Below are 13,043 nucleotides of genomic sequence, written 5' to 3'. Positions count from 1 at the left end.
ATATTTCCTTACAAAGTTCACACCTTTTGTTATGACTATTCTATTACATTCAAAAACTAACTTAAAACCTTGCTGTACTAAGAGAGAACCAGTAATCAAATTCTTCCTAAGGTCGGGAACATGGTGGACTTCGTGCAAGGTTAGGTCTTTCCGGAGGTCAGCTTCAAGTCAACTTGACCTGTCGCTCGCACGTGAAAAGAGGCTGCATTCCCCATGTTCACTGATTCTCTACATGAGTCCTAATAGGTGGAAAACCACAAACGATCAGAACAAGCATGAACATTAGCTCCACTATATATCCACCAATCAAAAGAACTATTGGCAAGATTACCTTTAGGTAAACTAGATCCTAACCTAATAGTGGAGTCAGAAGGGTCAGAACCAACAATCAGCATATTCATCTGGCGCTCAGGTGGAGCTTCCTTCTTCTTCTTTGGTACGGAAGGTCGAGTCTTGCGGAAGTAGTAATTTTTTATAAAGTGATTTGTCTTCGCACACACAAAGCAACCAGAGTTGCTTCCATTTCCCTCAGATTTAGATTTTTTAAAGTTTGGGTTGAACTTCCTATGGTGGAAAGGCTTCTTCTTAAAGTTCGGGCGAGGCTGAAAGTTTTTACCTTTATTTTTTGGGATGGTCTACTAGGTTGGCTTGGCTTGTAGGTTCACTAGGCTTCTTATCCCTAGCTCGGTTCGACTCTTCTATCCTAATGGATCTTAGAACATAATTCAGGGATAGCTCTCTTTGATTGCGGTTAAGATTATTTGCATGATTCAACCAACAGGGTGGCAACTTATCTATAAAGGCAACAACTAAGAAACTCTCATCAAGATCTATACCACTAGATTTAAGTTGCTCAACTATATGCTCAAAATCATGAAGTTGGCCAGACATAAACTTATTACCTACTAACTTAAATTTAATTAGATCTGACGCCTAGTATCTCTTCTGGATAGGATCAACCTGACGATATTTGTTTTCTAAGGATGTCCAAAGTTTCCTAGCTGTTTTAGCACTACAATAGATGTCATACAATTTGTCAGATAGGGTACTGAGAATTCGGTTTAAATAGAGATAGTTGATCATGTTAGGGTCAACAGAAGGTGCAGTTGCAGGTGTAGATGTAGTTGCAGTTTCAGTGGAGGGAGAAGTGGATCCAGCCTGGGTTTGGCTTCGAGTAACCGGTCTATTGACCACAGTCTGGATTGCACCTTCAAGTGCAGGTCCATTGCCATTCTCGGCAAAATCCAAGATAGGAAAAACCAGCCCAAGGATGGTGAGCCAGAATCTCATTTGATTCTGCCACCTTTTAAAATTACGACCATAAAAAATGAAAGGTTTCACTGAATCCTCCATAATGAAAAGTTTGTGGATCAAATAATCCTACTATAATGTCACAAGACAGTTTTGAATTTCAAAAATAAGATATTCTACATTTTACGATATATATATATATATATATATATATATATATATATATATATATATATATATATATATATACACACACACACACACACACACACACACGAGAGAGAGAGAGAGAGAGAGAGAGAGATGGCTATGTGGTCCGGTCCGGCATGGACCACTCACGCGGTCCACGAGTTCTCAGGCTAAGCTCGTGGACCGTGATGCTTTTATTGTGCGTGAGCCGCGATTTCTTCTCCAAGTTTTCGTTTTCCGTGGAGACGATGCGGAAAACAAAAAGCTGAGTTTTCCTTCACATCTGGAAAATAATTTTTCCTTTTACACCAAACCAAACGTTAGAAAAAAAAATTTTAACTGGTTTTACGTGAAACCAAACACGCCCTTAATTTTTTGGAAGGAAAAACTTCAGATACCCTTCCCTATAGTTTCACACTTTCTCACTTTAGTATCTTGTGGTTTAAAGTGTGTCAAGTAAGTACTGTGGTTTCGCACCTTCTCACTTTAGTACCCTATGGTTTAAAGTATATCAAGTTAGTACTTTGTGGTTTTATTTTTGTATCAAGTTAATACCCTGTGGTTTTATTTTTCTCTTTTTATTATCCATTTCGGAGTATTTTTTTCGTTAAATCAGTGACAAAGTTAAAACTAAGGGGGACTAAAATGAATATTCGATAAATCTAGATAGGGTACCTGAAGTTTTTTATATATAATTTAACAAAATATTAAACCATAGGGTACTAAAGTGAGAAAGTGCAAAACCACATAATACTAACTTGATACACTTTAAACCATAGGATACTAAATTGAAAAAGTACGAAACTATAGGGTACTAATTTGATACGCTTTAAACCATAGGGTACTAAAGTGAAAAAGTGCGAAACCACGGGGGTATTTGAAGTTTTCTTTTTTTGGAAACAATTTTGTATAATTTAGTAGCTAGATCTATATTAAATCTTCGGCACGTATAGCTCAACCTTTGAAAAACTATCTTATAACTAAGAATTTTTTTCTTTTAAACTCAAAAGTAAATTTGAAATGGCATGAAGGCTTGGTAGCAATACTTAATGAAGACTCGCGAACTCAAATTTATATATATATGGTGGTGTTTTGTACCTTTTTGCTTCGTTCAAGCATTCATGAAAGATTGCAGATGATGTCTCACGGCCTACATCCCACGAAAGCATGAATCCCTCCTTTAAGAGCTCAAAAATATCGGTGTTGTTCGGATTGAACTGCCTGACAGACATAGGAATCGAGGCCAGAAATCCACATGAGGGCTTAATAGGTTCCACAATGCCCCACATATCAGCTACTACATAGACAAATGAGTTGTTACTACTTAGGCAATTAGGCCCGCGCTGGTACGTGCCGTCGTGGATCGGCCTCGTGCAATTCACGAAGAGAGCCCAGTATCCTCCAACGTCGTCGTACAGATATGAAAAATCAGGCGGAGGAGATTGGAGAGGAAGAGGGCAATATTTATTATCGTTTACAAAGACGGGATCAATGACACTGATGGTCATGTTTTTGTACGAGATGTTCGTTATGTAGTACTTTGCCGATCCCAACTCCAGCATAGGTTTGCCGCTGTCGCAGAGAAGCTCGTAGTTTGGGGATCCGCATCCTGGCAGATCACTCTTCAAACGGAAAGGATAGCCGATGTCGTGGAGATGCCCGCACGACGAAAAACAACTGACATGTTTCTTGCGGCCTTCTGCGACGCCAACACAAGTGAGGAGGAGGAGGAGGAGGAGGCATAACATCACACAACAAGATTCCGATCGAGAAGCCGAGCAGTTGAAGTGCTTCTTGATTCCCTCACGAGAGATTACAGGTCGACTAGACCTCCTCATAGTGGCAGTTGGTGGCAAAAGTTTCTCTTGTAGAATTCTATGTCGTGTGATACATGTTCTTATAAAACATTTTTTGTCCCTTGACTTTTAGATGGCAAGGGTCCATGAATTCTTGAAAGCGAAGTTTGTGGAATAAAATTAAAGATGTGGAAAAGTACAACAACAGCACCACTTATGACTAGTCTCATCTATAGAGTTGCATGCAATGTGTATAAAAAAACAAAAGACAATAAAAACACCACTAATTAATTCTATGGTGAACCAACACTAGTGCATGGGGAAGGAGATAGAATTGACCTCGGACTTGACTTGGGTGAGGAAACCCCTCTGGCATCAATCAAACTAGCGTGTTTGATTAATCTGCAGAAAAGTATCACAAGGTAAGGCTCCAAATATAGCTGTTGAGATCAATTTCAAATGGACAACATAATTGTGATGGTACTATTTAACTAACAAAAAGTACTGATCGTTTCTAGCGCAAGTGGCAAAAAGTTTGATGATTGGTACCCGAGGTTCTAAGTTTGAGTTCTAGTTGATTCACGTTTTCAGCTAAGGATATTAAGAGTGTGTTTAATTTGTTTTTTCCATGAACTATATCAAAAATTACATTTCAACTTGAAAATTATTTTTCGTGTGCTTGTTTAGTCATAATTTTTTTTTTGAAAAAGTATTTTTACGAATTTGAGGAAAACAGAGTTTTTTTTCCGTTTTTCGCCGATTTTCAATGAAAAATAAAAATTCAAGCTGTAGAAAACTTTTTTCATTCATTTTTTTCCACCAAACCAAACAAGTGAGGGTGTGTTTAATTTGTTTTTTCCGTAAACTATATCAAAAATTACATTTCAACTTAAAAATTATTTTCGTGTGCTTGTTTAGTCATAATTTTTTTTTTGAAAAAGTATTTTTATGAATTTGAGGAAAACAGATTTTTTTTTTTTCATTTTCTCCGATTTTCGACGAAAAATGAAAACTCAAGCTGTAGAAATTTTTTTTCATTCATTTTTTTCCACCAAACCAAACAAGTGTAGATTTTTTTTTCGTTCAACCAAATAAATATTGATGAAAAAAAAATTTCTACAAACCAAATACTATACAAAACATAAAACTTTTTTTCACGAAAAATTTTTTATATAAAAAATTATTTTTTACGATTTGATGTACAAACCAAACACACCCTAAGCTAGCCTGTGAGAACAAAAGATTTCAAGAATAGCATAACTGCTAAATCGACTCTTGCATGTGGAGAGGAAAGTTGCTGAGGTAAGTATGAAAACAAAGTCTACTCTCCTTTCATGTCTAAAATTGGAAATAAACTTTAGGTAAAAGCATACCTTACTTATCTGAGCTATAAACCATTTTGAATTAGTTATCCAATCTTTTAAAATTTTAATTTTACTATCTAATCTTTTAATTTATTTGATTTGAGTTAGTCGACGGTACTTTGACTTCAAAATTTAAATTCATCGTTTATTTTTACAGATTTAATTAGCGTACTTCATAGTTCATACAATTCTCATAACTATAAATTTATTAATATAAGTAATTAACGTAAATTATAAAGTTAAAATACTGTTGGCTGACTAAAATCACATAAAATTTTGAAAAATTAGATAGTTGATTCAAAATTATTCATAGTTCAACTTCATGTAAGGTTTTGGGGCTGTGCTGGGTGCGTCCGGAGGTCGCTAGTGGCCTAGCCTGGCACAGCCCTCTAGAAGGCGCGGGCCACGCTGGGCCGCACCTGGCAGCAGGCAGCCCAACACACTACTGCCCGGCCCGCATTATGTGCTTGCGGTGCCGAGCTGTTGGGTCTAGGCCTTGCATCCCGGTTTGCTAATCAGCCCCGCACAGCCCAATAACTTTTTTAAAACTACTATATAGTTTTAATATTAAAAAGTGACTTCTCTGTTTTTTTATTTACCCGCCCTAAGGGAGGGGTCATTTTGGGAACTTGGGTTCTCTTCCTCCTTAGGACCCCCTTGGGACCTCGTCCCAAAAGGAGCACAAGTTTTAAAATTTTAAAAAGTGCATTGAACTTTGGCACAATTCTGCTTTAGAACTCAGTCTGTCTGTCCCGGCACAACCTACATTACACCTTTAATCCAGTAAGTTTGCTATATCATATGTGTCCCCGTAAATATTTAGATTGTTTCATAAATATCTTCTGGGTTACAAATTAGAGATACGGTGCAAATTAATTAACAATGGAAATGACAATTGCATCCCTAACCATTCCTTCCTGTTAGGAGTGGAACTGGACCTCTTGGGCCAGGCATTGAAACAACTGTGGGCTTGCGCCGGACTCAAAAATTTAGACCCAAAATAATTTAGGGCCTAATTGGGCCGACCATAACCAGCCCGATCCCGCACCAGCGAACCTATATTCGTGTGTTCGCGTGTGCATGTGTATATTTGTATGTGTGTGTGCAGGGCAGTGCACACAAACACATAAATAATTACCATACATGCATTGTATTCTACTATTATTTATTCTATTACACTATTTAACCAATGGTATTTATAAAATAAGATTCTTATGTATTTTTGTACACATATTTATATATATACTTCTATTTTAGTAGAATTTAATTGAAAAATCGGCGTAAAAAGGTCCGATGGGTATCGGGCTTTGCTCTTGTGTTTGGACCAGGCTTTATTTCTTCTAGTTTTGGTCCGGGTCTGAAGCCCACTCAAGTGATTTGGGCCCTTCTGTGCGGAGGGTGGTCTGTTTCGTATATTTTTCTCTACAACTTGCCTTTTCCTTAATCTTGATTTATTAGCTGTTATACTTTTCTTCTTGAGATCTTTATTTCCATAAGAGAATAGTTTACATTAGAATTAGAGATGTTAGTCAAATAGTGCAACTGTGCAAAGATGAAAAAAAGAAGAGAATACGTCAGTGATGCGCCTTAGAAAAAAAAAAAAAAATAGTGCAGTGTAAAAGGTTTTAAATTTTTTTAAAAAAATATAATACAGCATAATACAATTAAATCTATAACAACAGGGGTCATACACTTAACAATTCAAGCAAACAAAGAAGCCAAAAGCAAATCCCAGATTAGACCACCACAATTTCATAAGATAATTGATCATAGGTACCCTTCTCCTGAGCAGTATGACGTAGGTTCGAATTTTGCTCGTAGAAAGGAAAATAAAACAAGTATAATTAGATACAAAGTAACTATGAACTCGAATACTAGCTATATGTTCAAACGCGCTCTCCTATACTTCACTAATTTGGAGCTGTGAAAATTACATCTTGACCTGTGAGGACACAAATGGTGTCGGTGGCATTGGCAAGTTCTGCGAATCGCCGATCAACATCTGCACGACTCTCGTCATCGACGGCCGATCCTTCGGATCCCATTGTATGCACCACAACGCCACAACGGCGAGTTTTTTCGCAATCTCTATTTCGCTTGTATTTGCTATCTCTATCGCAGACCCAATGTCTTGCCCGTTCACTAGTTGATCATAAATCCACTCCGGAAAATAAAGCTCGCTTTGGTTCTCAATTCGAGGATCGGCGTTCCTCCTCCCGCCGACCATTTCCATCACCAGCATTCCGAAACTGTACACGTCCGATTTGTAGGACACCGCTCCGAAGTTTCTCGAATACATCTCCGGCGCGATATAGCCCATCGTGCCCCTTGCCGCGGTCATCGTAACAATGCTTTGATCTCTCGAGCACAGTTTTGCGAGACCAAAGTCGGATATCTTTGGGTTGAAATTGCGATCCAACAAGATGTTGTGAGGCTTGATGTCAAAGTGCAAGATGCGTTGATTGCACCCCTGATGCAGATACTCAATCCCCCGAGCAATTCCTGTTGCGATCTCTAACAATTTCTCCATCCTTAGTGGCTCATGAAGGGAATTCCTACTTTTAGAGAAGATGTACTTCTCTAGTGATTCATTTGGCATGAACTCGTATATAAGCGCATGTGTGGTTCCTTCCGAGCAAAATCCCAACAAGCGAACGACGTTGAAATGGTGAATTCGTCCGATTGTCGCGACTTCGTTGGTGAACTCTCGACCGTCCCACTTCGATCTCTCGAGCATCTTTACCGCAACAGGAATTCCATTTGCTAACTCGCCCTTGTAGACGCTTCCGAAACCGCCTTGGCCCAACTTATTCTTGAACCTTTTAGTAATCTTCTTGAGCTCCGAGAAGGTGTAGCGAGTCGGTTTTATGGCGTTGTACGACGCGAGGAATTTCTCCACCTTCAAACGTATTTCTTTTTCCCTTTTTGATCGTCTAAAGAAGTAGACTAAGATTACAACAAGCAACAAAAGTATAACAAATGCGGCGGAAGATGTTGCTGCAGAGAGAATTCAAGAATCACAGTCAATTATAATCATGCGTAAATATATGTGAATTATGAAAAAGAACTTAATTCGTAACTCATTCTAAGCGGATAAGCTTAAACCGCATGCAGCGTTGATGAAAATTTGAGGTAAAGTGGAAGATCTTTTGCCGAAACAAAATTTTCAATAAGATACGCACCTGCGATGAGCTTGACATTTGGACCTGCGAAGTGAAGAAGAATAAGTAGTCAGATGACAGCAAATTGGATGCAAAATAAGGTAACGGCGAATCCGAATGTTATATACCTTGTCGGCAGAATGGTTGGTTGGTCACCGAGCTAAATCCGCAGTACTTCTTCGCCTTCTCGCAGCGGATGCATGTATCAGTTATTTGGGCAACATGCCACACTAGAGTCACCTCGCCGCGTGTTATGAGATCGGCCACCCTTTCGTCGAAGGTTGGCCAATTGGAATCGGATTCGGTCATGCGTCGAAAGGAAATGCTACGATCGGCTGCGATCACCCGACAATCCGAAGGGAGACTGGCAGCATAATCATAGATGGCCACTACATAGACAAATTGCGATACAGTGCTCAGGCAAGAGATCGGGCCGGCGGTAAAATAGTCTTCGTCTGGTGTCCATTTTCTTGGGCAGCGCAGCAAGCTGATGTCCCGACTGTCCATTGGTCGATACACCGACGTCGTGGTTAGATTGTCGAATCCCAGCAGGTTTCCCGTCAAGCCATGTAAACACGAACCTCCCAGCTTGATCGTGATTTCACCGTAGCGGTAGTCGATCGCAGTCACGTTGAAAGATCCTGCATGCGGGAGCGCTAGGAGAGTGTCGTTGCCCGAGCACGAGAGCTCCATTCCTGGAGCGCCGCAGTACGAAGGGCTCGAGTCGAGCCGGTACGGAAATCTGATATCCAGGCCGCCTTCCGCGCACCGCGAAGCCGGGCATTTCTCGAAGAAATCGTCGTCTGCATCATTTCCTGAGACGGTTATGTTTCTCCTCCCGGCAGCAAGGAGAAGCAGAGCTAACAGAATAGCAACAAGCGTAGGAGGCATTGCAAATCTGTGATGCAGAGGGCCTCAGTGGGAAAGAATCTTTAATAAATGTACGTATTTCCAACTAAATTAGTCAATTATTGGCTATATTACCGGGACATGGATAGGAGACTCGGAATACATACGATATGATTCGGATATAATAACTCGGCAAAGTCAATAATAAAATAATATATTTTTAATGTAATATATATAAAGGGAGAGAAAAAAATTGATAAAATATGATAATACAAAAAATTGAAAAAAAAGAGTAGCATAATATTACAAGTAAAAATAACACTAAAATATAGTATAGTAAGTCTAATTAAACCTCTCTTATTTAATAAACTTCGAACTCTAGTTCCTAGTTCCTATGCAATCTGTGTTTTTTTTTTTTTTTTTTTTTTTTTTTTTTATCTCTTGGAACTGCCATANTTTGTTACAGTTGTTGTTGTTGTTGATTTTTTTTTTTTTTTATAATTTTCGGATGTGCAGCTTACACGCATTGTTCTTGTCTAGCAAGTTTTCTTGTGTAGCGAGTTGATTTGGTCAAATATGGCTGCCCTTGACAATGTGACGAGGGTCTTCTTCGTGCCATTATTATTGCTCTTCTTGGAAAAATAACTTTGTGACAAGAAGTGGGGGCCTATTTTGACGAGTCTCACTCAGGGCAGGATTCTTAATGGCCTTCAAAGACTTTCTTGACCTATTGCCGAAACAAATATGCGTGTAATTACTGCCGACTTTCTTTAGAAAATTCTTTGATTTTTGGTTCTGAAATTGGACATTGTTTTAACAATTTATATTTTTTTTTTAGAAATAGATAGTACTCTATCCGTTTTATTTATTTTATTTAGAAATAAATTTAACTGAAAATATAAATTAAATAAAATTCGAATTTGAATCTCGGGTACCAACCACCAAACCCTTATTTCAACAATTTGTGATCTAAAGTATGATTGAAAGTACTAGTTAGGAAGAACAATAATAGGCTTATTAGAGAGCAACTGAGCTACTCTCTTCGAGTCTACTCTTGGCCCGAAAAGAAAACCAGCACTACAAAATAAAGAAAAAATGCCGTACACATTGCCCCATCTCAGTTACTTGGAACAGATCAATATTAATTATACTATAACACACAACTCATCACAATCAAGCAAAAGTTTAGTAGGACATCCCCATTTCTATCTATGATATTAATTATATTGTCTACAGCCAATATAATTATCTAGGATAAAAAGACAAGACATACTCGATTACTTTTAATAGATTTTTGAAAATTTCACATAGTCCAATTTACTGAATTCTGTTGTAAGTCACATCACTCATGGTCTTATATTCTTATCGTTTGGTTCGGAGTTAAGAAAAAAACTAGTTATTCCAGGAATAGGGTTAAGTTCAGAGTGAAGGTGGGGTTAGAGTATTTTTATGTTTGGTTGAGGGTTGGAGTTAGTCCAGAATAGTGAAAAATAATGTTTGGTTGGAGTAGGTGGGATAAGAAGGATAGTGGGATAGTGAAAAGTAGTGTTTGATTGGAGTAGGTGGGATAAGAAGGATAGTGGGTTATTATGAATAGAAAATAATATTTTGTTGGAGTTTGGTGGGATTAGATGGGATTAGCTAACCCGGAATAGCCCATTTGAGATGGAGTTAGCTAACCCCATCCATTTTTAGAGTGTTTGGGAATAATATGGGGGTTAAGGGGTTATTCCACCCCTTAACCCCCAACCAAACAAAGGCTAAGAGGTTTGCCAAAAGCCTATGATTTATTAAGTTCACTTAACACATTATTAGGCTCCAATACCAACTTAGATTTATCACACCCTGGGTAACGTCGAAAGTCTCAGGATATACTAATAGATCCGTCAGATACATAAGGATGCAAAACATAGTCTAATTAATCTCTGTCCAAATTATATACATATAGCATTTTGAAGGAAAAAAATATGTACTAGAGTCAAAAAAATTATGAAATTTGTTTTCTAGCTAGTTCCAATAGCGTAGATCATATCTAACGGAACTGATCGATGAATCAGATGTCCCATTATTGAAAACAACATACAAGTACGGGGGCTTCCATACTTTCAAAAGCATAGGAGCCTAACACACACACACACACACACACTCTCTCTCTCTCTCTCTCTCTCTCTCTCTCTCTCTCTCTCTCTCTCTCTCTCTCTCTCTCTATATATATATATATATATATATAGTCCGGCTGAGATACTATTAATAGCACGAAATATTTGGTGCTATCAAATTTTCTGCCGTTAGATTTACCTCTTTTATCATTTTCATCCGTTCAATTATACTATTTAACTAACCACCCACTCAACCCTAGAGGGCCCACATCTTCCTAACCGCACTTCTTTTAATCCAAGGGTAAAAAACTTAATAGCACCAAGTTATTGGTGCTATTAAGTTTTCGGCTGTTAGATGAAAAAATGTACGGTTAAGATGATGTGGGCTCCCTAAGGTTGAGTAAGTTATTGGTTTAATAATATAATCTAATGGGTGAAAATAGTCAAGGGATTAAATCTATCGGTGAAAATCATGATAACACCAAACGCTTAGGGCTTGTTTGTTTCGAGGGAAGTGGGGTGGAAATGGGACGGGGGAAGTGTTTTTCAGTGAAAACTGACCACTTCCGCTGTTTGGTTCACCGTAATTTTATTACGCTCGAAAGTCCAGTTCACCTAAAATAATGAACTTGACTTCGCCCTCCTATGGGGCGAAGTCAATTCCGGTGAAGTGAAAAAAATGCAAGAATAGATTAATGTGTTAGGGTTATCTCTTCTAAAATATGATCAAATTTGATTAGGTAAGCTTTAATATATTTTTTGTTTAATTTATATATTTAGAAAATGATGAAAAATGAATTTGTTAAATGTTAATAATTTTTTAACTTTAGAAATTAATTTTCGTGTGGCATATTTAGAGTAATTTAATATACAGAACAAATAAATATAATTTTTAAATTTTTTTTATAAACATATAAATTAATTATATACATAAAATAATTTAATTTTATTTATTATAATTATTATTCATATAAGTTACAAAATACAATGAATCGGCTTTGGAGGTAACGATACCGGGGGAGAGCTGCACTTGTTATATACTACTCCTACTAAATAAACAACAAACTGCAGAACTGCACTTCACAATTAAAAAAAACAGTCCGACAAGTGAAACTATTTCAACCAACTCTAACTCAACTCAAGTCTACTCTCACCCAAGTCTACTTACGTTGAAACAAACAAATTCCCTAGTGCTAATATCAATTGTATACCAGCCAGATCTACATATTAATATATATATATAAATTTAATTATATAGAGAGAGAGAGAGAGAGAGAGAGAGAGAGAGAGAGAGCTAGGCTCCTATGCTTTCGAAAGTACGGAAGCCTCCGTGCTTGTAAGTTGTTTTAGATGATGGGACATCCGATTCGGCGATCAGTTTCGTTAGACATGATCTACGCTATTGGAACTATCTAGAAACTAATTTTCATAATCTTTTGACTTTGTTTGTCTAGTGAATGAGTAGCCTCAAAATGAACGGCTGAAAATAAAAATCTCATAAAAAAACAATGATAAAGGACTCAAATTTCAAATTGGAAGTATTGATCTTGCTATTGACGACGTTAAGTAGAATTTTCTATTAAATTTTCATGTAATTTGGATACTTCTACACCGTTGAACTTAAAAACGTGGCGCATCGGCCATTAAAATAGTTATTTTTGGGACATTTTGATCGCTTAGTAAATGATGTCGAAAAATTATAAAATTTGGTTTCTAGATAGTTTCAATAGGATAGATTATACCTAACGGAGCCGATCGTCAAATCGGATATCCTATCATCGAAAATAACTTACAAGCACGGAGGTTCCCGTACTTTCGAAAGTATATTAGACGCACTATATATATATATATATATATATAGAGTTGAGCTAGAATACTCTCGATAGTAAACGGAGCATTTTACTATCGAGTTGTTTTCGATGATAGAGCTTCCAAATTGACAATCGGCTCCGTTGAACATGATCTATACCACTTAAAGTATTTAGAAATCAAATTTCAAATCTTTTCGACATCATTTGCCTAATGATCAAAGGGTTTCAAAATTTATAATTTTAATGGTGGATAAGAGACGTTTTCTCGTTTAACGGCATAAAGATATCCAAATCAATTGAATTTTTGTTAGAAAATTCTTTAAACTATTTAAAATAAGATCTATACTCTTGATCTTGATTACATGACTCCTATCATCATTTTTTAAAGAATATTTATTTTCAGCCATTCAGTTTCTGTTCACTAGATGGATAAAAGAACAATATTGAAAGTGCGTGAAATCTGATTTCTAGATAGTTTAAATGGTTTAGATCATATTTAACGGAGCCGATCGTCAATTTGGAA

At 37.2% G+C, this 13,043-nt stretch overlaps 1 protein-coding gene and 1 pseudogene across 2 annotated transcripts; both read right to left on the bottom strand.

The window, feature by feature from the left end:
- LOC109709887 (LEAF RUST 10 DISEASE-RESISTANCE LOCUS RECEPTOR-LIKE PROTEIN KINASE-like 2.5) lies at window positions 1,515–3,294 on the bottom strand. 2 transcript variants are annotated; one of them, XM_020232258.1, is made up of 2 exons: window positions 2,539–3,294; window positions 1,515–1,740 (listed from the first exon to the last, which is right to left on the bottom strand). In XM_020232258.1, the coding sequence occupies exons 1-2, from the start codon at window positions 3,276–3,278 to the stop codon at window positions 1,635–1,637; spliced, it is 846 nt and encodes a 281-aa protein (XP_020087847.1). In that variant the 5' UTR covers window positions 3,279–3,294; the 3' UTR covers window positions 1,515–1,634. The 2 variants fall into 2 exon arrangements, with proteins under 2 accessions (XP_020087847.1, XP_020087846.1); XM_020232257.1 differs by having other exon boundaries at window positions 1,515–1,723.
- Window positions 6,265–8,514, bottom strand: LOC109709885 (annotated as a pseudogene).

This window comes from Ananas comosus, linkage group 5 (assembly GCF_001540865.1).
Source record: "Ananas comosus cultivar F153 linkage group 5, ASM154086v1, whole genome shotgun sequence".
Taxonomy (NCBI): domain Eukaryota; kingdom Viridiplantae; phylum Streptophyta; class Magnoliopsida; order Poales; family Bromeliaceae; genus Ananas; species Ananas comosus.
This window is presented reverse-complemented; position numbering and strand designations above follow the sequence as displayed.

What these genes read in the sequence shown, in the direction of transcription:
- LOC109709887 (XM_020232257.1), bottom strand. Translation starts at nt 3,278, where the DNA reads ATGAGGAGGTCTAGTCGACCTGTAATCTCTCGTGAGGGAATCAAGAAG. An exon ending in TGCTTGAACGAAGCAAAAAG is followed by an intron (nt 1,724 to 2,538) that starts GTACAAAACACC and finishes ATTATTTTCCAG; the next exon opens with ATGTGAAGGAAAACTCAGCT.